This window comes from Phasianus colchicus, chromosome 3 (genome assembly GCF_987193195.1).
Source record: "Phasianus colchicus chromosome 3, bPhaCol1.hap1.1, whole genome shotgun sequence".
Lineage (NCBI taxonomy): Eukaryota > Metazoa > Chordata > Aves > Galliformes > Phasianidae > Phasianus > Phasianus colchicus.
This window is the reverse complement of record NC_143438.1, coordinates 13,271,878-13,296,526: the sequence shown is the minus strand read 5'-3', so window position 1 is coordinate 13,296,526 and position 24,649 is coordinate 13,271,878. Positions and strand designations below refer to the sequence as shown.

Sequence of the window (24,649 nt, the reverse complement as noted above, 5' to 3'; positions counted from 1 at the left end):
CCGGCACAGCCCGCCCCGCACGCAGGGTTCGCTTCCGGCGGCCGCCACCCCGCCATCCCCAACCCCTCCCGGCGGCCTGGCTGCGCGTGCGCCGCGGCCCCGCGTCTCCCCAGCGGCAGCGAAGGAGTTTGGAAGTTCAAAATGGCCGCCGCGGCGGAGCCCGAGCAGCGAGCGCCCGAGTAAGGAACGGGCGGGCCGGGCGGGAAGGTGGGGCGGCCGCTCGGCACGGCGCTCCGGGGTTGGGGGGGGGGAGGCGGCGAGCGGCCCCGGCGCGGGGAAGGGCGGCGGGTGGCGGGGCGGCCGGGCCGGAGGCGGCGGGGGGAAGGAGGAGGGAAAGGGCGGCGGGCGGCCGCTCGGCGGAGAAGGGTGCGAACGCGGTTGCCGGGAGCCGCTCGCGGCCCGGCCCGCTGCGGAGAGGAGGTTGAGGCCGCTCGGCGGACGGCCTTCGGGGCGGGGGAGGGGAAGCGGCGCCGGGAGCGGCGCGTGCGTTCCGGCCGCGTGCGCCTCCCGCCCCGCCGGGCCCGGCCCGCTTCGGCGCTCAGCCCGACTCCCCGAGCCGCGGGCTCTCGCGGCGCCCGGAGTGCCGGCGCCGCTGGAAGCGAGAAGCGATTTGTCGCCGGCGGCCCCTCCTTCCGGCCCGCCGCGTGAGTGGCGGCTGGCGGCGGTGGGGGCTGCGCGCTGCTTTCCGCGGGCTTCCGACGCCCGGAGCTGCCTCGCCGCTCCTCGGCGTCGCCCGGGTTGCTCGGCCTCGTGAGACGCTGCCTGTGCTCTCCTCTCCCGTACGAAAGTGTCGTCCGAGGGGGATTTTTACCCGTTAGGCACGGGAGTGGAAAGCCGCTTTTCCTCTGTGTGTGTGAACCGCGTAGAGCACGTGAGCACGCCGATAAATGTGTCCAGTGCTCTGCGGGGAACCGTAACTAAGGAAGATAAAGTAACGACTGAGATAGAAAGCCCGAAGGTAGGGAAGAAATGGGTGAAATCTCTGCGAATCTTCATGGGCTTCCCATAGTTCTTTTCCTTGAATCCCAAATAAAGGGAAAGTGAGGCTGTGACACAGATGTCACAGCTCCTGCGGAAGCGTGCAGATACCTCATGGCCTCATCACCTTCTGAAATCTTCTTAAAGGGTTTCTCTTCCATGTAACTCTGAAGCAGTTAAACGAATTAAAAGTTTGCCTGTGTTTTGATGGCGTTACATGAAATAAATCAGTGCCTGCACGTGGAGTAGCTCTGAACTGTTTCCCTGGGCAGCCTCATCTGGTGAACGGCGGCCCTGCCCACAGCAGGGGGCTGGCTGGGCTTTAAGTTCCCTTCCAGCCCAAACCGTTCTGTGATTTAATGCTGGCAGAACAAGGCTTCTCTGGAGCAGTTTGAATGGACCTGCAATATTCTTACAATGTACTGAAAAAACATGAATGTGTCAACAGGGGACCCTCACAGCTCCCTGTAGCCAGCTGAGAAGTCCTGAAAGATGCACGGTCACCTTAATGTGCTCCTTGCCACGTTTCTCTGCCCTCTTGCTAACTCATTGCTCGGGAACGCAGATCCAAATTGAGAAAGTTTTAAATCTGCTACTTTTTTTTTGTGTGTGTGTGCATCTTTTGTGCCAAACGTACCATTAAATAAACTCCTCTGGAGGCAGTTTGTCTTGTTTTGCATATTCTGTTTTGTGGTGATGTTGGGTGCCAGAAGGGGGCAGTTAAGAAAAAAGCCCTTCTTCCTATGTGCTCTGGTTGAGTAAGCAGCAGAGTGGTAGAGATGTAAAAGAAGAAACGTGCAGCATTAACGCTTCTGTTAGAAGCTTGCATATTTTTAGCTCAAATAGGCTGCTCCCTTGGAAAGGGAATGAGGATATTTTGGAGCAATGAAGTGTCAACAGTCTCAGAAAATTATTTCAGAGTACACTGACAATAAGTCTAGACTGCTTTCTAGTATATGAATTTGCATTAACTCACATAGGAGATAATCATTAACCGTGCTGTTTGAAGATCCTGTCCTTAATGAGGAGGATGTAGGTTGAATTTGTAGCGAGGTGCCATCCTTTAGTTGGCTAAGAATAATTCTGATATGGTTATGCTAATGGATCATTGGTCATATCCTTCAGAGACCTCTGTAGGATGAATCTAGCAGGGTTCTGAGGGCATTTCTGTGTGTATCTCACCACCGCTGTGACCATCACACCCCAAAAGCTTCCCTTTAGTGAACAAGGCTGGGGATAGAGCAGTATTTAAAATACCAGAGTGTTAGCGAGTTCCAAAACTAGTGCAGGTGGGGTGAGTTTGCAGAAAGGCGATGCTGGCACCTAGGAGGTGATTTGGCAGCAGATTTTAAAAGGCAAATATCCATCTTGCTGTAGCTGGTAATTGATGTTCTGAAGGTATTTGCTGAGAGCAGTTTATGTCTATTGATAAGCCAATTTCAGCTTCTAGGGAAAACAATAAAAGTGAATTGTGAAGTGTGCGGACTGACTTATGTAATTTTTGAAGTTCTCGTCTAATTAAAGTGCTTGTTGCTGTGACTAGCTAATTGAAATTAGATTTCTTTCTTTTTTTTTTTTTCTTTAAAGAGACCACCGTTATTATTTTAATAGCCTGTTCTATACTTATTTTCTGTTTGTTTTTTGTTTTTGTCCAATGCCATTTTACAGGTCTAAAGAGAATTTTTTTTTTTCCCCTCAGGAAGCTAATAGGCTTCTGTATTCTATTGGAAAGCTTTTGTGAAATTAGGTGTTCTTAATTGATCCTGTTCTTTGATACAGTTCCCTGTATCACATATATAAATGCAGGATAAGAACAGTTCTGTGTTGTCAACAAGTGTATGCACATACCGATAGGAATGATAATTAAGAGAATCAGTGTGCTGTGCTTGAGACTCTGCGGGATGGTTTCCTTAGGGGGTCAGAATCATCTCTTGAAATAAGTTTTGATCTTTGGAAGACAACTGCACTCTGTCTTTTGAAAGTACTTTTAGAGGACATAGCTTGGGTTTGGCGTAGGAATGGAGCAGTGAATAAGACAGATACTGGACTAACAGGGGGTATAAATGCACAGCACTGTTGTTTACTATTACCAAATATTGGCAGTGTTGATCCAATAACATTGATTTCACCTATGTGGTTTGTTTTGTTAGTGTATTTGCTCCATCCTCCTAAGCTAGTATTTCTTTTTGCAGTCATAGCTGTCTGTTTGTGACAAACTGTGCCTGCTCTTACAACTTCATTACATTGCTCGTACATTTTTAATTCTCCAAAAGCAGATAATTAAATATCAGTTAGCTTCTGTCATAAAAGAGGCTATCAAACTAGCTTGAGTTTGAGGGCTGTTGTGAATTGCTGGTACTGATGGGTAGTTTTTCTTTTTTTGCAGGGCTGAGGATGCTAACGCATCTGAGAAAAGTACAAATGAAGAAAATGGGGAAGTGTCAGAAGCAGATCAACCTCAGAACAAGCACAGCCGACACAAAAAAAAGAAACACAAACACCGAAGTAAACACAAGAAACATAAACATTCATCAGAAGAAGATAAGGACAAAAAACATAAACACAGACACAAACATAAGAAACATAAACGGAAAGAGGTAGCTGATGCCTCTGACAAGGAAGATGGACCAGCTAAAAGAACTAAAATTGATTTTTTAGCTCCTCTGGAAGACTTGGAGAAACAAAGAGCTTTATTGAAAGCTGAACTTGAAAATGAATTAATGGAAGGCAAAGTCCAGTCTGGTATGGGATTAATATTACAAGGTTATGAGTCGGGATCTGAAGAAGAGGGGGAAATTAACGAAAAGGCGCGAAATGGAACTAGACCTGCTACTAAGTCAAACACTAAGGGGAAATTAGAACCTGTGGAAAATAAAGCTAGTTCCAAAAAAGGAAATAAGAGTGAATCAAAAGAAAGGACTAGGCACAGATCTGACAAAAAGAAAAGCAAGGTAGCAGTTGATGGAATCAAAGAGAAAACAACTAGAAGCAAGTCAAAAGAAAGGAGAAAATCCAAAAGCCCCTGTAAAAGAAGTAAGTCTCAAGATCAGACAAGGAAATCAAGATCTCCAATGCTTAAAAGAAGATCTCAGGAGAAAAACAGGAAGTCTAAATCTCCCCCAGAAGACAGAAACAAGGCTGACGATAAGAGTAAATCAAGGGATCGCAGGAAGTCTCCAGTTGTAAATGAAAGCAAAAGTCGAGATCGTGGCAGAAAATCCAAATCTCCAGCAGAACTCAGAAGCAAATCCAAAGATAGACGATCGCGGTCCAAAGATAGAAAATCTAGGCGATCAGAGACTGACAAAGATAAAAAGCCAATTAAATCTCCTTCTAAAGACGCTTCTTCAGGGAAAGAAAACAGGTCCCCCAGAAGACCTGGCCGAAGCCCAAAAGGAAGAAGCTTGTCTCCTAAGCCACGTGAAAAGTCAAGAAGAAGCAGATCCCCTCTCTTTAATGATCGTAGATCTAAACAGAGCAAATCCCCCTCTCGAACCCGATCTCCAGCTAGAAGGTTGAGGAGTAGATCTGCAGAAAGGAAAAGAAGAGAATCAGAAAGGAGGCGTCTTTCATCTCCCAGGTAACTTAAAAATGTCATGAACCATTGAAAAATGTGCTATGGGATAAATGGTCTTCTAGTTTGGTGTTTCTCTTTCATTCTGAAAAGAGCAGGTTGTGTATCGTGTTATGAGTTTCCATTACATGCAGTCATCTTTCAAAAATACTAACCCCAGCTGTCAGACACACAAAGCCAGCTTTGCTGTTTGTTGCTCTCGCCAGTACTGGGAACAAGTTTTGTAGCTCATGTTCTGCTTTTTGTTGCTGTGTTGAATTCAGATTTCAGCTTCTGTTTTAGTTCTTAAGTTAATAGTAATGTTGTTTTCAGGAATTCCTGTGAAGGGAGAGCTTTCTTCCCCTTCCTCTTAAATGTCAGTGTTGGCATCTCCCCGCACACCTACTGAAAAATGACAGCATGTGTGAATGGTGTAAATTAGACTTTAAGATATGCTTCTTAGTCATTTTTTTTCTTAGAAATGTTTTGTCTCTTTAATTTGCTGGAGTTATGGTAGTGTTACTGCTCTGTTTTGATAGTGGGCCCAAATTTGTATATTATTACCATATTTTGCATATGCATAAACGAGGGAGGAAGGATTTAATCTTTTTAACGTACTTTTGTCATTTGTTTTAAAAGGCAATTTAGGCTCTGAAAGCAGTTACTTTGAGATTTAATATAAACCATCAGACAGTAGCATCTTTCAATCTGGTAAGGCCTGGATAGCAAGCTCTTTAGCAGAGAACAATAGAATTGTATACACTTTTGGAAGTTAATCCATTAAACTATAGGTGTCCAAACTGTAGGCTTCCCTGGGCCTCACTGAGCAAGAAGGAATTGTCTCAGGCTGCATATAAAATATATAGTATATTTAATGTATATAAGTAAAGACTTTTAAAATATTTTTTATTAAAACAAAGCAAGAAAAAAGTAGAACTAGTGGGATATTTGACCCTGTTTTTGTGATACCAATGCACCAGACTGGTTCAGTGGCAGTGGTTGCAATTCCTAGTGAGCTCTCAAGGTGTTCTCCAGAGATTTTTATTGAAGTTTTGCTCCTCCTGTACTTCATCCTTGAAAACAGTAGTTCACAAATGTACATACTGCCAAAAGCGATGCCAGGAATAAGGCATGATTGTGAAGTGAGGGATATTTCTCCTCGGTAATGGAGGGCTTTTTAAAGAAAAAGTTGTTGAGATGACAGATTTTTTTCAGTTCCACTAGTTTATCTGTAAAGCATTCCTTGATACGCATTGAATGTGGCTGCATGTTTTTGCATATAGTGTCTTTTTAAATTGTCAACTTTGGAAACTGACACGATTTCCTTACAAATGAAGCACAGTGCTATTTTCCAAGGTGCTTAAGCACATGGAACATGTAATACCCGCAGGTCTCACTTCCACTGAGTGTGTGAGATGAGCAGGAGAGCTGGAGTCAGCACTTCCCCTGGTTCCACCCAGGCAGTTCCGATCAGGCACGGCTGTGTGGTTGTTGTGGCAGTGGGTGAGTGCCCAGGGCCGGACAGAACTGCTCAGAGAGACAAAGCCACCGCCATGATTGTGTGGGGAAGGGGGGGCTGCAGTGCGAGCTGTGTCAGGCCGCAGGGTTGGACGTGGCTGCATTAAACAAAACAATTCAGCAGGCAGGAGTTCAGCATCTTGATGATGGATAATTTTAAACGCGGGGTATCTTCCACAGGCACAATTACCAGCTTGCTTTGTCTATATACTATTGACAAGCAACACTGCAGGCACTTTGGAAAATGGCCCCTGTGGTGTTAACCAGATGAAGCAAGTATTGTAAATGGTACCAGTTTATCCAACCAGTTCCTGGTGAATGAGCACTCCATTACGTTTCCTGGACATAGTACTTGTCTGTCTTAGTTTCAGTTTTCATTTCTAGTGAAATTGCATTTCAGTGCAGGCTGTGCGTTGCAGCCAGTTTGAATTAGTTGTCTAAACACTACTGCAAGAGATGCACACGTCTAGAATTTTGCTGTCAAGTTCACAGAAGAGTAACTTTAGTAATACCTTTTTTTTTTTTTTTGCTACACTTTTGTGTGGGGGACTGCTGAGAAATATTTTCTACTGAAAGTGAACAGTCTTTCTTTGTGGGACATCTTGAACCAGTGTTCCCATGTTCGAGTTTTAACTGCCTGTAACTACCCAGGCTGCCAGGTAACTGCAGGAGCTCCAGTGAGCAGTTTCGACCACAGATTCCCAGGAATCTGATTTTTCATATTTGCTTCCAGTGTTCCACTCGTGTAGTTCTCTGACTGAAGTATGTTACTGTACAGCGTTATTTATGAGTTTCTAACCATCTTCTACTTCCTATGTGATCCCTGAACTGATTGGGATTCTTTTTGCAGCTATTTTGATTGGCTTTTGGCAGCACAACCACGTTGTAAACTGGAAGGCTTGTCAGTTCATCCCGTGTGGCTTTTTTTTTTTGTAACGCTGTTCACAGCAACGTAACATCAATTAAAAGCGAAAAGGGGATCTGCTCCATCATTCTTGCAGAAATTAGCACTGCTTCTGGGCGTGTTTTGTTTTTCTTTCTGTTTACTATTATCCATCAATTCTGCATGTGTGTTCATTATATGCAGCTAGGGTAACTGAAGCTGTTAACAGCAGTCACTAAGAAAAACAAAAACATCATTTCAGAATGGTACAGTTGATCTTTCAGACCTGAGAGACTGTTCATTGATGAGATACTGACCTGAAATAACTTGTCCTGATTCAATTTAAAAGAAGTAAAAACAAAAGAAATGGAGTAGCAACATCTTATTTGAACAACAGTGGAAATATTTTCCAAGAATTTCTACTATAGCCTCACCAGAGGTTTTGGATTGAAGTCATGCTGCCTTGGGATACCATTAAGCTTTTTAGTGTGGTTGGTTCATGAAGGATTTTTTTTTCTTAAATAACTGTTCATCTGTATAGATAAGAATGAACATAGCGTGTATATACATATATATATATGATATATATATGTGTGTGTGTATAGTTATTTTAATTTGAGAAGTGTTAATTGAGAATTGCTTTTAGCTGCAGTACTACACTATGTGGAATGCAGAAGCTGTTCACTTCTAGTAGCCAGATTGGAAAACACATGGAAGTTGTCATGGAATAGTTTGTCCTAAATTTAAACTCCATGTTGTAGAGTTGCTGAGAAAAATTCAAGAATTTGGTTTTAGGTTTTATTTATTGAATACTGCTTCTGATAAACATGAAAACAGGCTGCTATTTATGTAATACATAAATGTGAGCTCTGTTTTAGAAATTTCTTAGCTTTATCATAGTAATTAACTAGCTCTTCTTCTAGAGTTGTTCTGAGCTAGACCTGTGTGTGGGCACATGTTTCTCAGGTTGGGGAGACAAGTACATGGATGGCAGCCAGCTCTGCAGCACACACAGCCATTTCTGCACTCAGAAATCCATCTGATGGATCCTCACCTGCGGGAAGATATTTAAAAGTGAGATTTTAAAAGGAATTGGAGGATTTGTTTTCAGCTCACTCCTTATTTTACTGTGTTTCTTTCTTCTTCATTTTAAGAACAAGAACCAGAGATGATATTTTGTCTAGACGTGAAAGATCAAAAGATATCAGCCCACCCAGCAGATGGTCTCCATCCCGAAGAAGGTCTCGCTCACCCATTAGGAGGAGGTCTCGGTCACCCCTTCGACGCAGCCGGTCTCCGCGAAGGAGGAGTAGGTCCCCTCGGAGGAGGTAAAGACACCACGTGGGTTGGTTTGTTTGTTTGTTGTGACAAGAGTCACAAGGTATCTTATGTGTAAAAAGATAGTGCATTTTTCAGTCCCTACTTACCTATAAGTTGGCATAGTTGAATTAATTTTGTCCTCCATAAATTCATTTGTTGTTTTACTTGGAGTTGCTGTGTATCTGTATTTTTCGAATAGATTTTCCTCTTTTTCTTTTAAAAATAAGAAAATAAAAAGCAAAACAAACAAAAAAATCCCTCTTACTGTTACCAGGGATAGAGGCCGAAGAAGTAGATCTCGCCTTCGAAGGAGGTCTAGGTCACGTGGTGGCCACAGACGTAGGAGTAGGAGCAAAGTTAAAGAAGACAAATTTAAAGGTAGTCTTTCTGAGGGCATGAAAGCTGAACAGGAGTCTTCATCCGATGAAAAGTAAGTCTTAAGATCTAATTTACTGTCTTAAAATGCAGATCCAGTAATGTGGGGCACCAACCAAAACTTCATGCTGTAGTTTTTGGGTTGTCATCTAAAACCTTAATCATGTTATATGACTTTTAATCTTGTCAAATTGCTATTGGGATGATCGAGATCTGTTGTTTGGTGGGGCAGACCTTGAGGAGCTCATGTGTGGTTTGGATTCTAATTTTGACTTGATGAATTGTCTTTTGAAAATAATTTGGTCTGGTGTGTATCTTAGTGTATTGCTTGAAAAACAGAAAGGATTAACTGTTACTAGCAAATTGTTCTGTATATTTGCTAAATACCTAATCTGACCGCATGAGATAATGCATTCATTCATAACAGTCAAGTCTGCAGTTGGGAATGAAATGCTTGCTCTCAAAGAGCTATCAGTGGATACATTTTCTCAGTAAGGAAACATGAATATACACACTGGGTTTTAATACATTTTGCTTTCTGAGTCAGGTTAACAATTTTTGTTCGATATTCTATTGCGTGCTTTCTGCACCAAAAACCAGCATTTAGTAGGATTCAGTACATAATCTTATGTTTATGATGCTATATAAAAAGTAATTATGTTGTTATAGCCTTGAAGATTTTGATTTGGAAGAAGAGGATGAAGAAGCAGAAATAAGACAGCGAAGGTTACAGAGGCAAGCCATCGTTCAGGTAATGGCTGTATTATCACATGGGTTACGGAAATAAATTTGATTATTTTAGTGTAAAGTGATAAAGGAGAAGGGTATTAGCCTATTACAATAGTATTCACTATTACTATTTTTTTCCAATTAAATTATTCTAAAGATTAGTCTTGGTCACAGCTGACATTTCTACTGCAGCAGCATTACTTACAAGACTGAAGTAACTCTCCCACGAGTCATTTTTGTGTCACAATCAAATGTTCTCTAATGGTCCTATGATGTGACATGTTAAAAATATTCTAATTTATTCTCATCTATAGGTTTTCCTCAGGGCTGTGTTGTTGATATTATAATATCAGTTTAAGACTGTTAGATATCAATTAATCAAAGTGGTTAGTTTGTTTCAAAGAGCACTTGTTCCTTTTCAAAACTTAGTAAAGCTACTGAATTGGTTTCTCCTTCATGAAAGTTGATTCAGTCAGACATACGCATTTGCTGCCATTAAGGTTTTGCTTCTGGTAAGAAGGTGGCAGTAGTGATGAGTAATGTGTAATTGAGTCCAGTGAAAGAGAGTCCAGGCCAAGGGGATGTAATTGTAAAGCACAAGTGGACTCTTCCTTTAAAGGTGGGATTTGGCACATAGAACACAGCAGGCAAAATTCTGTGGCATATTTGCTTAATACTTAATTATAAAAACACTGGTTATAATGTAGTGCTTAATTTAAGCAGCACTAAAAATAATGGTCATCTTTTGATTTTTATATAAATTTAATTATAAAATCCTTCAGAACAATGACTGAATTATTTCTTAAGAACTTTATTTTACTCATTGTTTGCCAAAATGTTGTCATAATGAATCTGTCAGTACTAACATTATGGCAGGCACAAGGAAGGAAATAGAGAAATACAGAGGTGCCTGAAATGTCACACACCCTTTCAGTTTTATTGAGTTGTAGTACAATGAATTTTCATAACCTATATCCAGTTGCATCCAGTCCTTGGGCCCCCAACAAAGCAGGACACAGAGCTGCTGGAGCAGGTTCAGAGGAGGGCCATGAAGATGATCAGAGGGCTGGAGCACCTCCCCTACAAGGACAGGCTGAGGGAGCTGGGGCTCTTCAGCCTGGAGAAGAGAAGGCTTCAAGGAGACCTCATTGCAGCCTTCCAGCACCTGAAAGGGCCTACAGAAAAACTGGGGACGGACTGATTATAAAGGCATATAGTGACAGGATAAAGAGAAACTTTAAACTGGAAGAGGGTAGATTTAAACTAGATATTAGGAAGAAATTCTTTACTGTCAGGTTGCCCAGTGAGGTTATGGATGTCCTGTCCCTGGAAGCATTCAAGGCCAGGCTTTGAGCAACCTGGTCTAGACAGAGGTGTCCCTGCCTATAGCAGGGGGTTGCAACTAGGTGATCTTAAAGGTCCCTTCCAACCCAAACCCAATCAATTCTGTGATTCTATGATACCAGTTCTACATATTTGTAGAATTTGCCATTAGAGATGTAGGTAATTATGAAAGCAAAGATTTAATGTTCAGCACAAGCCATTAGGAATGAAAATAAAAATAATGTGTGTAAGCTAATATAAAATAAAAATACAGTGATAAAGTGTAATGCTGAGATTAATAATTGTGTTTCTGTTTAGAAATACAAGGGCCAGACAGAAGACAGTAATATATCTGTTCCATCTGAACCAAGCAGTCCTCAGAGTAGTACGCGCAGTCGCTCAAATTCACCGGATGACATCCTGGAAAGGGTAGCTGCTGATGTGAAAGAGTATGAACGGGAAAACGTGGACACCTTTGAGGCATCGGTAAAAGCCAAGCACAACCTCATGACAGTGGAACAGAACAATGGTAAGAATATGAAAGCTCACTTATAATGCAGTGTATTAAACCAGTGCAAAAGAGATGTATTCCTTTCCTTCTTTATATACCTCTAGACTTGGGAGCACGTTGACTTTTTGGACAGAGTTTGCATTATTTCCTTGAATATTAGGATATTTCAAACATGATAATAAAATAATAAACCTTGTTTGTTAAGGAGGTTGACATGAACAACGTGTTTTCCATATTTCTAGTAATTCTTAATACAGTTCATTCTATAAATATGAAAGAGCAGATAGTGATGTTCGACTTGATAATTAAGAATCACCTCTTTTTAAATGAAAATTTTGCACTTATGCATATTTTTTTCTTACAATTTAATTTATTTTTCTTCATTTTGGAGTAGGTTGCAAACCATGACTTCATTCATTCACTCATTTATTGGTAAGAGCAAACAGAGCAACTGTTTGAATAACACACGTGTATCTGAAGTTGTTTAGAATGATGGGGCTTTTGAGAGTCATTGCTAACATGCCCATGTGTAACTTGTTGCAGAAGGATAGCTATTTTCCTCCTCTTTCTGCCTGGCTTGGTCCTGCTGTGGCAAAAGGAACACAGATCATAGACCTTTTTGTTTGTTTGGAATTTTTTTTTAATCCTCTTTTGAGGCTGGTACACCCTAAGTCTTCCAGCCAGCCAAAGGTGTGTCTCTAGTTACCATGCAGACATACTTGAACTGGCTGTTTAAACTGATCAGCCCCTCAGGAAATGGTTGGACAGCTTGTATTTCCTATCACCTACTAGCTATATCCTTGGCTACATTCTGGTGGATCCTTCCTTGAAATAGTAAAGCTGCTCTAGGACTGGTACAGAGCAGTTTGTCCTGGTGTTCCCTTGTGCAGATTGCATTTTGAGATTATTTTCTTGTGATGAAGGTGAAAAGAACACCCTTGTGTACCTTTTCTCTGTTAGCATAGCACAAGGTGAAAGAGTCCTTTTTATATGAAACGCTCACTAATATATTTTTTGCTTTCTAATTTTTTCCACTAAAAGATAATGGAAATAAAACTGTTAACTACATGGGCTTTTTAATGACATTAGAGAGGATTTTGAAACAAACAAAAGAAAAAATCGGTTGCACAAATGCACTGCAGGAACTTTGATATGTTGGTAGGTGTCTGGATTGGAGGTGGCTATAACAACAGAAGGAAACAGGATCATCTGTTTATTTTGTCAGAGCAATATATAACTTGACCTTCTATAAAGGCACAATAGTAAGTCACTAAAGCAGTAGTTAGTAGCTCACTGTAGCCCAGTTAAAGTGTGAGTAATTGAAATTAAAAGGAAAAATCAAGGCAGTTGCTAGAAGAGTCTGTACCTTGAAACAACAGTGTCAGTATCATAGATAACAGTTTTTGATGCTTTCAGAAGATTGATATTTTGTGTGAAAATGGTTACCTCAGGAAACTGGAGAATTTTAAGGTTAACCGTTTATTTTTTTCCTTTGCTTAATACCTTATCAGTACCTGTGTCTGACCATGGTCATGAAGGAATGCTACTACCATACTGTGTGTTATGAAATAGTTTGAAGTTTGTTTGCATTCACCAATGTATACTCAATTTATATTTCTTTGCTTTTATCTTGTCAACCAGATAAAATGTCTTTGGGACTTTAAAGATAATTAAAAGGTGACAGAGGGATAATCATCTCAACATTAAGATTGTTTGTCTTTTAAACATAATTAGCTTCATCTTTCACTGTAAGCTACATGAGATCCTTTTTGATGGAGCTGAAGAAAATGTTTTCCAAAGAGACAGTTTCTGGGCTGTACAACTTTGTTTTTTAGTAAAATACTTAGTGATTATCAGAAAACCCCACACTTGTATATTGAAATCATGTCTGCATCTTTTAATATGTATAAACGTATATTTTTGTGCAGTCACTTGTAAGGATTGTATAAAGTACCAACCTTTTATTCCTGGTATGTGGATTGTTTGAAAGCTGCTATACTTAATTTTTCAAGGAGGTACTTTTTTTTTTTTTTTTTAAGAGCTTAACCATCTCATTTTTGTATTTGTATAATGTAAATTAGCTCTAACTTTCCTTGCAAATCTTTAGTTTGCCACCATGTAGATTCTGAGATTGTGTTGTACCAATATGAAGTCACAGACTCTGCTAACTGTTGTCTGCTTGCCATCTTCCTCACCTTGAATAATATGAATTTCCTTTCAAGGTTCAGCTCAGAAGAAACTGCTGGCTCCTGATATGTTCACAGAATCAGATGATATGTTTGCTGCATACTTTGATGTAGGTAATTCTTGGAGATGAAATGTATGATTCTTTTTTTGCTTATTTTCTTATTGAAGGCTTGCTCTCACTTGAGGTTTGTGGGAACATTGATTTGTAAAAGCAAAGTAACTGAGTTGATAATTTTAATATTTTGATCAGTTGAAGCAGACAAAGTAGCTTTTAATATTTCAGTGAAAGAAAACCTGCAATGAGTAGATTTTTGGCCAGAGTAAACGAAGAATTAGGTACTTCACCTGCTGTTCAAATGAGAGCTGTCATGGCACACAGTAACAAACTTTATATTAACTGTTTATGTTAAAGTTGCTGTGTTGCACTGTTCTTTCTTCAGAGATGTGTACTTTCTTCAGAGGTTTGTGTAAGGTTAACTTAAAAGTCTGTGTAATTTTAATTTGCTCATGATGTGTTGTGATGATGTGGAGGCTTTTTGGATGAAGAGACACATTTCCCACTTCTTGCACCGTTTCAGCAGCTTTTTTCAAAATGTGCTGAAGCAGCTTACTAATCTTGGCAGTCCCTTAAGTACTTGTTGCTACTGATACAAAGTCACTGAGAAAGTCAAGGCAACGAGTTCCTTCTTAAGATGAAAATTCTCCACTTAATCATGCTTTGTGGCAGATGAAATCTATTAGTTTTCACAGAAGATTGTTGACAGAAGGTGTCACTGTAGTAAAGCCAAACATACGTGCACACACCAAAGGAAAAAGATAAATAGTTCCGGAGTAGTGGTGGTTTAGGTGCTTTTAAAAACTTCAGGATAACAAGTAGGGATTTAAACGGCTTGTAAGTAATCACTTTCTGCTCTACAAAAACTGATGTTCAAAGATATTTTTTACTACCCATGAATTTGAATTTGAGGTAATACTGTCAACTCAGTTAAGCAGTGTCAGCATTGACTGTAATACTTCTATGACTCTAAGTGTAACAGTATGGATTTTGTGAGGTGACACTGAATGAACAGAAAGCAATTCGAGGCTTAAGCAGTTTACCCCCCAAATTGCTAAACTTTTATTACTTCAAATATACTGTAAGTAGTAAGTCTTAATATGGTCCAAACTGCGTATTCTAATTTGACTTGTAGAAATTCATTGCAGATAATAGTTGAAACAGGTCTCATTTGTCATATTTAATAATATTTCTGACCCTATCCTATTCCCTTGCAACAGTCTTCAAATGTTGGTATTTAAGTAGCATTCTGTGTTCAGTAGTATTTTTCTCCTACAAGATAAATGTGTTTGCAGTTTGGAGAAGACCACTGTTTCAGTAGGGAAAAAAGTGCCTAGTAATGTGGACTTCTGATTTTTATAAGCAAACATTAAAGAAAACATACAGCTAGAGCACACAAGCAAAGCTGTTCCATTTGTTCTTTTTGTTTCAGAGTGCTCGTCTAAGGGCTGCTGGATTTGGAAAAGACTTCAAAGAAAACCCCAATCTCAGGGATAACTGGACTGATGCAGAAGGCTATTATCGTAAGTTTCATTTATTGGTTTGCAACTGTAGCAAGGAGGATGCTAAATGGAAAAGAACTGGAAGAAGTAAAAGTACTGAAACGCTATAATGTGAATATTCTGCTGTGAGTGCCACTCTGAATATGGCGTGTCCAAAGCAGTTTTCTGTTCTTGCACACTTGTGCAGCATCAAGTTGCTCCTAGATATAAAATTCTGGTTGGGGTAAAACTAAAACCTGGCCATAGTTACAGCCGTGAGATCATTTTCACAAAGGAAGGGAGGAATGAAGGAATGCTTGCCAGGATCTGAAACCAAGAAATCTAGCATCCAAGAGAATATAGTGGCCCTCATGGTAGCTGTTATCTAGGATTCAGAATGGAGATAGTGAGTGAGTGAGCATGTTTTACTTACTGGTCAGTGTTAAAAGCTCATTTGCAGGTGTAAGGGCCTAAATAAATATACCTTTAATGGACAAAATGAGCATGCAGGTTTTAACCTCAAGAAGGGAAGAATTTCACACTTAAAATTGTTGATGTTCCCCATAATTTCCACAAAGATTGGTGCTAGTATGCTATGAAATTACGTGATTATACTGTTGATATGATTTAGAACCATTTATTTTTCATAGAACGTTTCATTGTGCATATGACGCATAACTCTTACTTGAATTGCTTGATTTTTATTCTTCAGGTGTTAATATAGGTGAAGTTCTAGATAAACGTTACAATGTCTATGGTTACACTGGTCAGGGAGTCTTCAGTAATGTAGTACGAGCCAGGGATATGGCAAGAGCAAACCAAGAAGTAGCGGTTAAAATCATCAGGAACAATGAACTTATGTAAGTAATGTTTTTGCTTAATAATACTAATAATAAAGCATGTGTGATTTCTGGAAGTTTTTCATGATGTGATTTGAATCTTCCTTTGTTTCAAGTGAAGTAACAGATTACAGCTGTGGTTCCTGCCTTTTCTGCTAATATGAGCCATATAATTGGAAGGCGCTTGAGGACAATGTATCCGCACTCACAGGAGAAGGGTACTTGCATTTTCATCAGGCACTTTCTCATTTGCAAAACTGCAGGGAACAGTGGTGGCAAGAAATAAGCTTAACATTGATTACGTTGTCTGCCCAGCCCTAAGATTTTTGAGATGGGAATCGAGGACTGTAAAATTCTGGCTTGATGAACCAAATCCATTTGGGAAGCTGCGGGTTGGATACTAGTCAGTCATCTCTAACTTAGACAAAGATATTTAAGTTAATTATTTTTGCATATTCTCCATATGTGCATGTGTAGAAGGTATGAGAAAGTGATGATACTCTGCCTGTTGGAAAGAAAATCACTGGAGGTCTTCCAGACTGAATGACCCTTAATAGGGTGATGTTGTATTAAACTGTGTTGTGTTATCTGAGGACTCAGAATCTCTAATACTCATTTTCAGCATCTACAGCCACGTGTTATGTAGTTATCCAGATAATTATATGGAAATCTCCATGCATTTTACACTGGAAGTCTTAAAAGTTGTTTTGGTTTGTGTGTAACTGAGTTATTTTGAGCTATATGAATAATACCTAGAAATATGTAGGGGAAAAAAAAAAAAGGTAGTAAGATAGTTTAATTTGGTGTGTTAAGATGATTTGGTTTGGGTGTGTACTTGATTGTAGTCAGTTTAGTTTAAAATTTTTAAAATGATATAAGTGGTTATATAACTTCAAAACAAACAGGAGGGAGAAGAATAAGTAGGTTACAAAATCACAGGTGATCAAAGACACATAATCAACAATGAATCACTACTGCAGCTTTTTCAAGCAGTGCTACATTTATGTAGTACTATTAAAACTGACAACTAAAACAGCAGAAGTATATCTCAAGGTGTGAACAAGGCACTGGAATCTCACTTGTTTTGTTTTCTAATTGTATTTCTTTGTTTACAGGCAAAAAACTGGTCTAAAAGAACTGGAATTTTTGAAGAAGCTCAATGATGCAGATCCTGATGACAAGTTTCACTGTCTAAGATTGTTCAGGCATTTCTACCACAAACAACATCTCTGTCTGGTATTCGAACCGCTGAGGTAAGACGACAAGTGTATGGTGTCCTTTGTGAAAAGTAAAGTACAACTAAGTCATCTTTATCTTTCTGTTCTTGACTATTGTTTTAAGTTTGGTACTTTGTTCCATTGCCAGGATTCAAGAATTTAAGGAATTCCAAGGAAAAAAAATCTGGAGGCACAAATCCAAAATCTGCTGAACTAGTTCAGATTTTTCATAGTCAATTGTGTTGTAAACTCCATGCCCGGTCAATATTTGAAACAAAGTAATTTATTCATAATAATTAATTAATTAATGTAATCACATTAAATTATTCATAAATTACTCATCTCACTAGTGCTCATCTTAATGATTTTTTTTTGGTGAAAATATTTTTCCTAGATTTACAGAATTCTTTACCTTGTGGGTGTGGATTAAGAACGCGTAACCAGAGAGGTTGAGCAAATACTGTATATTGTGTGACAAATAGATACATAGCAACAACCTAGAGAAGAAGATGTAAACTTGCCTTTAAATAATAAGGATTCTTTGGCAGGCTAATTGTAGACACTGCTTTATCATGGATCTGGACACTTTGGTTGCCTTAATTCCTATTCCTGCTTAGATGTTATTTGTATCAATTGCTTGTATCCTAAGTTTTCACTGTATATTTTAATTTTTTGCCATAGATGTTTGAATTGAAGATAAATCACTTGCTGAAACAGTGCAAGTTTTATGAAGTGCCTAATATATTGTCAGTAATAAGCCTTAATTATTGTCAGTAATAAGACAAATAACTTTTTTGTGCTGTCTCTTCATAAAGCACTTGTGCATTGTTTATATCCAGTAATGATTTTCTTGTGGATTCATCTCCATCCGCTGTTCATGTCATTGAAACATTGCCTCATCAACTTCCATCTTTTGCATATTTTCTTTTTAATCGCTTCTCAAGAAACTGAGCACAAAGGCTGGACAGCTGCTAAGAAAATGTGTAAATCAATTCTTTCCAATTAATTCAGATTAAAAATGTGTTCTGAAGTGTTATGTCCAGCCTAGTAAGTAATTACATGGTATAGCGTAGATCTGATCAACCAGCATTTTTGTTTCATCGTTGTACAAATAGTGAGGTATGTATCTTAAGCTGAATGTCACTTTTCCTCCAGAATTTCTGAAGTTAACTAACTTATTCATGTTTTTCTTACAGTTTAGAAGGCAAGTATATTTCCCCTTACAGAGCTCTTTTGTTTTCTCTCTTTCTTACAACAGTATGAATTTACGAGAGGTATTGAAAAAGTATGGGAAAGATGTTGGTCTCCATATTAAAGCTGTGCGTTCCTACAGCCAGCAGTTGTTCCTGGCTTTAAAACTTCTTAAAAGATGCAATATCCTACATGCAGATATTAAACCAGATAATATTTTGGTAAGTAATAACTAATAGAAAAATATTTTGCATGGACATTCTGTAACGTAAAATCAAGTATGTGAAATTAAGTCAAAGTTCACTTTACCTCCAAATGTTAAAAAATTAATGTTTTTGGGGGAAAAAAAAGCTATAATGATATAAATAAATAAGTATAATACAGAATTTAAATAAAATATTTCATTTACTATAACCTTTCTGAAACAAACCTGCATTCACTTGTACCATTTTACAAAGTATGTCTTCCAAGGACAGTATTCTTTATCAGGAGAAGTCTTAGGACTTTTTTCACCAGTAGCTGAAAAATGTACTTGTTTCTACAGAATGAAAAAATGAAAATAGTTTGGTTAAGCCTGAAAGGAGATTTTGTTCATTTGAATAAGATGACTGAAGAAGTCCTTACTGTCCTTTTCTTTTTTTCTCCATGAAACATTCTGCTTAGCGGAGTGTGAGAGTTACGCTGAAGGAATCAAATGATTTGACGTTGGTTTTTTGATGGTCACCTATGGACAAAATTTGAGATTTGAAAATGATCATTTTGTGGCTTTGGGCAGCCTGGTCTGGTGGTTGGCGACCGTGCACATAGCAGGGGGGTTGAAACTAGATGATCACTGTGGTCCTTTTCTACCCAGGCCATTCTACAATTTCTTGCCATTGCTGTTGTAAAATTTACTAGCTAAGCATGAGATATGTGAATAATATTCTGGTTTATGAGCGGCACTCTGGATACTAAAGGTGGAAGTCTAAACTGATAAAATTTGGTTATCTAGAATGAAATCCAGGTCCAGCAATGATATTTTTCCATACTTCCAAGAGACTGTGAACACTGCATATCACTGGTGGCCTTCAGTTCTCCTACTGAATCACTGTAGTAAATTCCAGATGGCTTTTTTTTTTTTCAGTTCACCAACAGAAATAAACTAACAGATTTAATAAGTAATATGTAGTGGTAGCATTTACCATGTAGATTCTGGAAAGTGATGATGAGGCAGGAAGGAATATGAGTGGATTTGTTTTCACAGTGGGAAGTCTTTAGCATAGCCATGATTTACTGAAAATAGTAGTACATACTGCATACATGTTGGTCTGGATATTTTACGTTTAAAAATTATGTTTCTTACTACTACATGTTCAATGTATACAGAGTTCCCTTCACCTCTTAGAAATTTCTGCATTCTGTTCTAAAGTGCAGCATACTTTCACTTTCTTGCAATTATTTATATTAAGATGTACTAAAGTTTCTTTCTTATGGCTTAAAAATTAGAAATCTGACAGAGAGATTTATATTTCCTTCTCAAAACTAAATTTGACACCAGGCAGACTTGCATTCATGTTGGTAATAAAGCTGTTGGTTCCCGTTAAATAACTATCCGGTTTATGAAGCTGAGTGCAGTAGTTCTGTTCTTAGGGCTGCCCTTCACCTGACATGTTTGGTCTCAGATCACAGCACAGAAGGGACTCACTTGTTTCTTATTGATGTTTGATATGTCTTTGGTCACATTCTGGACTGATCTTGAGCTGGGTATTCTCTATTCTCTCTTAAGAAGTTTCTAACTTGACTTATGTAGGGGTATAGGTAGTGTTTAGTGTCTGCTTGAGGGATTACTTTTCCAGCTAACTCTGGTACCAAGTCACATGAGGCAAAGCAAAGCTGACGCCATATTGCCTTGGAAGAGTCATATGGACACTGTGTCAAATTATGTACTGTATTTATTACCCATTTAGAAAGTACTTTGTATGTATGTGGGATCATTTTTTTGTGTTATTTTCTAAATAGATGCTAATGTATATTAATGCATATGTAATCCGTTCTGTGCCTTTCAATTAGTGTCTTGCCACAAATCTCCAAAGCAACGGGAGATGTCACTGTTAGTGTCTGTGCAGACAAAGAAAGCTAATTCAAAAGCTAATTCTGGGCATGTTTTCTGTTTAGCTTTTAATACTTCTACTGATGGAAGCTGCTAAGTTATGCTGAGAGTTTATTTTTTTTTCCCCTTCTTCTAAAATATACACTGTTGATGCAGCAATAAAGAATTAATACTGAAAAAAAAAACCTAGTAAAATCTGTAGGAGAATAAGTACGTGAAACTGACTTCTTTGTATTTCATAGGATGTGTAGGTATTAACTGTCAGTTTCAGTTTAAGGTTCGACAATTTTCTTAGAATACAGAGAAGGCAGACTGAAATATGGAAAGAAAACTAACTTATAGGCTGAATGTTTTTCTTATCTCTGATTTAAATGTATTGTTGGTCTTACAATGCTACTGCCAATTCTTTGTACAAATAGTGCTAATATTCACTTATGTTTAACTTTCAGGTGAATGAATCTAAAACGATATTAAAGCTTTGTGATTTTGGATCAGCTTCACATGTTGCAGATAATGACATCACACCGTATCTAGTTAGTAGATTTTATCGAGCTCCTGAAATCAGTAAGTACATTTGGATTGAGTACAGTTAAGCAGGCTGTATCAGTATAGTAAATGAAAATTTTGATTTGAGATTACTCTTTGTTTGGTCTCAGCAAACCAAAACTCTGAAAATGTGATGGCAGTCAAAAAATTTAGCCAATTGAAAGCATGTTTTATGATTCTTTACGCATGCTGGTGGTCAGCTCATTGCAAACATGAAGAAGTCATTCTGATTGGTTATAGCTTTGTTTTAATGTAGAGGTACTGTTCTGACTTAAGCTGTGGTGATTAGTTTGGGTGTTAGGTAAAAACCTCCCTTTCTGTAACTGTAAAAGTGAAAAGTCTTTCAGTTGTCATACCTTCTTATTCCTAAGAAGAGGAGTAGCGATACAGTTTCTAAATCAGACTTTTTTTATTTGTCTGGTTTTGTGGTATTATCGTCAAAGCTGCCTTTATGGAATTAACTTGAATTGCTCTGTTTCAGTTATAGGAAAAATCTATGACTATGGTATAGATATGTGGTCTGTAGGCTGCACGTTATATGAACTTTATACAGGAAAAATACTCTTTCCTGGCAAAACCAATAACCATATGTTGAAACTAGCCATGGATCTCAAAGGAAAGATGCCAAACAAGGTAAGAAAAATAAGTGTATGATTTTTTACTTAATATCTGAAACTGCTGTTATGAACAGTAAAACATACTTTTGCTTTCTCTCTGAAATTCTTTCTTATCACACACATCTCTTAACAGCAAGTATATATCAGATATTCTCTGAATGTATAATTTATATTAATTTAAAATTATATGAAGTGAAAGTATACAGCTTCTTTTTTGTAGACTAAGTGTAAAGTGAAAGCAGAAACCTTCTAAAGCACTGACCTGAAAAAAAAAGAAGTGTAAGTCAGAGGAAGGTATTATGTCCTTCTTCAACTGGTTTGAATGTTATTTTTTTCTTCAGCATAGTTATTTGATATGTAATTCAGAAATAGTAAGTTATTCATGTTTTACCAGTTAGTAGATGTTGATGCTAATTGTGTAATTCATTAACATAGAAAGCTTAGCTAAAATTCTTGTCTTTCCCTGATTTTCCAGATGATTCGAAAAGGTGTGTTCAAAGATCAGCACTTTGATCAAAATCTCAACTTTATGTATATAGAAGTAGATAAAGTGACAGAAAGGGTAAGTCCTTAATATGTCCATTGTTACTGGTCTTTCAAACATACCTTAACATTTTAATTACAAACTAACCTTCGTAAACTATCAGAATGTCCTTTTGCAGAGGCGTATGCAAGTTACATGGTTATGGACTGGATGGTGGGGTAGATCACACCTTGTGCACAATGACACAGAAGTGGTGGGGGTGACTAATTCACCAGGGGGCCACACAGCCATTCAGAGGGATCTCAGCAGGTTGGAGACGTGGGCTGGCCTGAATCTCATGATGTTCAGCAAGGGCAGTACGAAGTCCTGAACTAGGGAAGGAGCAGCTCTGGGCACCAGTACACCGAACCAGAAAGCAGCTCTGCAGGAAGGGGTCTGGGGTCTTAGTGGGCACCAAGTTGTATATAAGCCAGCAGTGTGCCCTTGTCACTAAGAAGGTTAGCGTTATTCTTGGCTGCATTAGGCAAAGTTTTGCCAGCAAGTCAAGAAGGATCGCCTCATCTTTCTGTTCTCAGAATTGGTGAGGCTACATCTGAAGTAGTGTCCAGTTCTGGGCTCCTCTGTACAAGAGGAACTTGTACATATTAGAAAGAGCTCTGCGTAGGGCCCAGATGATCAGAGGACTAAAGTATCTCTCCTGTGAGGAAAGGCTGAGAGAATAACAACTATTAAGCCTGGAAGACAGGATGACAGGGGCGAGGAATCTTATTAATACATATAAATACCTGAATAGAGGGTGCAGTGAAAATGAAGCCAATCTCTTCAGTGGTGCCCAATACCAGGAAAAAAGGCAGTTGGCATGGACATCAGATACAATTAGTTGCTGGCAAAAGATGCAGTCCGGCATGCCCCAGTGGCTTTATATCCCCTCTTTTCCTTTGCCTGCCATGAGTATTTATGAGGCCATGTGATGAAGAAGAGCATTGCAGATGAGAGATAAGAAAACCCTGCAAAAAAATTGCTGCTTAAGCGGTGTAAGAATTACGGCGGTTTTGTGTATTTCCACTGTTGTACAAGGTTGCCATTTTTGTGTTTGTAGGAGAAAGTTACTGTAATGAGCACCATTAATCCAACTAAGGACCTCTTAGCAGACTTGATTGGGTGCCAGCGACTCCCAGAAGACCAGCGTAAAAAAGTACACCAGCTGAAGGACTTGTTGGACCAGATTCTAATGTTAGATCCAGCTAAACGGATTAGCATCAACCAGGCTCTGCAGCACGCCTTCATCCAGGAAAAAATTTAAACCAGATGAAGAAGTTCAAAGGGTTTGAGTAATTAAGATACAAAGACTGAAGAAAATTTCACAGCAGTTATTAATGTATATAAACATAAATATTTGCCCTGCAAAGTTGAGGAAGAAAAGATACATTTGAATTAACGTCAAGGCTGATATTTCTTTTAGAAATGTTAGAGTAATTCTGTTTTGTGTCTTATGTGAAAATTTTCACTGTAGAACTGTTTTAATTGCCAAGACTGCACAGAAGTACAATGCTAATGTATATGGTTGCAGTTCGTATATATTATAAAAAAGAAAAAAGCATCTGTTTAAAAAAAAAAAAAAAAAAAAGAGCAGTAATACTGGGTGGTTGATTTGTTTTTAGCAGACTTGGCTTCATTTTTGTCTTTAAAAAATGGCCAGCATAAATGCTGTTTATATTCACATTTTCCTAGGTGTGTGTGTGCAGGCCACAGCAGCATGCCCTTGGTGTAGTCAGTGCCGAAGGGGGTCTGTTCCTTCTTGAGCCTGCCCGCAGGGATGGTCTCCTCTTTTAAAGCAGGTTGTGTACAACTTTCAGTACACTGAAGGTAAGCTAACCCATCAACATCACCGGTGTTTAAGCTGTTATTTTACTGGAACAACTGACAAATGAGAGACAGTAGCATTGTGGCAGAATTCCCTGCATGTTTGATAAATGATCTTGTTTTTATTTTCTGGCATTGCAACTGTGGCATAGTTACAACTTCTGTTCTGTTCATCACATTTACAATTTTGAGAGTGCGCACTTGATGGATAGAGCGCCTTCAGTGTACTGTTTCTTATTACTTTAATTTTTTTAATCAACTTGCTATAGACTTTGTATACATTTTGTTAAATACAGTTCACTATGACATAGAGCCAATACTTACGGAAGAGTTTTCATTTAGTAATTACATATGTTGGGATCTCATTTGAAAGAACTTATATCTAAAGGATAGATAGACAACATAATGAAACTTTTTAACTATTTGTATGTCATTTTGAAAGTGTACTGCTTTATGCTTAAAGTGTTTCATTTGTTTTCATTGTTTTCATTATTTGTGATCATGTTGTCTTTCAATACAGGCATAAACCTTCCACTCTTGAACAAAGCAGCTGCTTTTTAAAAGCGGTAATTGCTTCTTTACCTTTTATTTCTTTTGTAAATGAAGCTTTTCTTTAAAAAAAAACAAAAACAATGTGACTTTAAAGTGTTGTCTCCTTGCATAAAACAGTTGACACTTACTTATTGTAAAGTGAAGATTGTTCTGCTGCATGTAAAGTGGACCATGCAGATTTCTGTATGTTTTCAGTATGCATCATTAGATAATAAAGTCTTTTGTGAACAAGGCATTTGTAGCCATTTTTAAAAGAATCTGTCTTCAGTGATGGTAAATCAGGTAATTTGTAAAGAACCACCCCTGCCTTTTCTATTAATCATTTAATTAAAAGGATT

The 24,649-nt window shown here is 38.6% G+C and overlaps 1 protein-coding gene across 2 annotated transcripts in view; it reads left to right on the top strand.

The window, feature by feature from the left end:
* The first annotated feature begins 24 nt into the window (after positions 1-24).
* PRP4K (pre-mRNA processing factor kinase PRP4K) overlaps positions 25-24,649 on the top strand; it is a 26,962-nt gene continuing 2,337 nt past the window's right edge. The window contains exons 1-16 of one of the 2 annotated variants that reach the window (XR_016465007.1): positions 25-179; positions 3,365-4,558; positions 8,087-8,260; positions 8,527-8,682; positions 9,297-9,378; positions 10,998-11,208; positions 13,413-13,486; positions 14,865-14,955; positions 15,626-15,773; positions 16,868-17,005; positions 18,228-18,381; positions 20,699-20,813; positions 21,277-21,428; positions 21,888-21,974; positions 22,996-23,762; positions 24,280-24,325. Coding sequence is in view for 1 of the 2 variants with exons in the window: in XM_090136991.1 (XP_089993117.1) it covers positions 142-179; positions 3,365-4,558; positions 8,087-8,260; positions 8,527-8,682; positions 9,297-9,378; positions 10,998-11,208; positions 13,413-13,486; positions 14,865-14,955; positions 15,626-15,773; positions 16,868-17,005; positions 18,228-18,381; positions 20,699-20,813; positions 21,277-21,428; positions 21,888-21,974; positions 22,996-23,199 (3,018 nt within the window). In the remaining variant the exon portion in view is untranslated. Of the gene's footprint in view, positions 180-3,364; positions 4,559-8,086; positions 8,261-8,526; positions 8,683-9,296; positions 9,379-10,997; positions 11,209-13,412; positions 13,487-14,864; positions 14,956-15,625; positions 15,774-16,867; positions 17,006-18,227; positions 18,382-20,698; positions 20,814-21,276; positions 21,429-21,887; positions 21,975-22,995; positions 24,326-24,649 lie in introns of those variants that run through there. The other variant, XM_090136991.1, reaches the window with a different exon arrangement.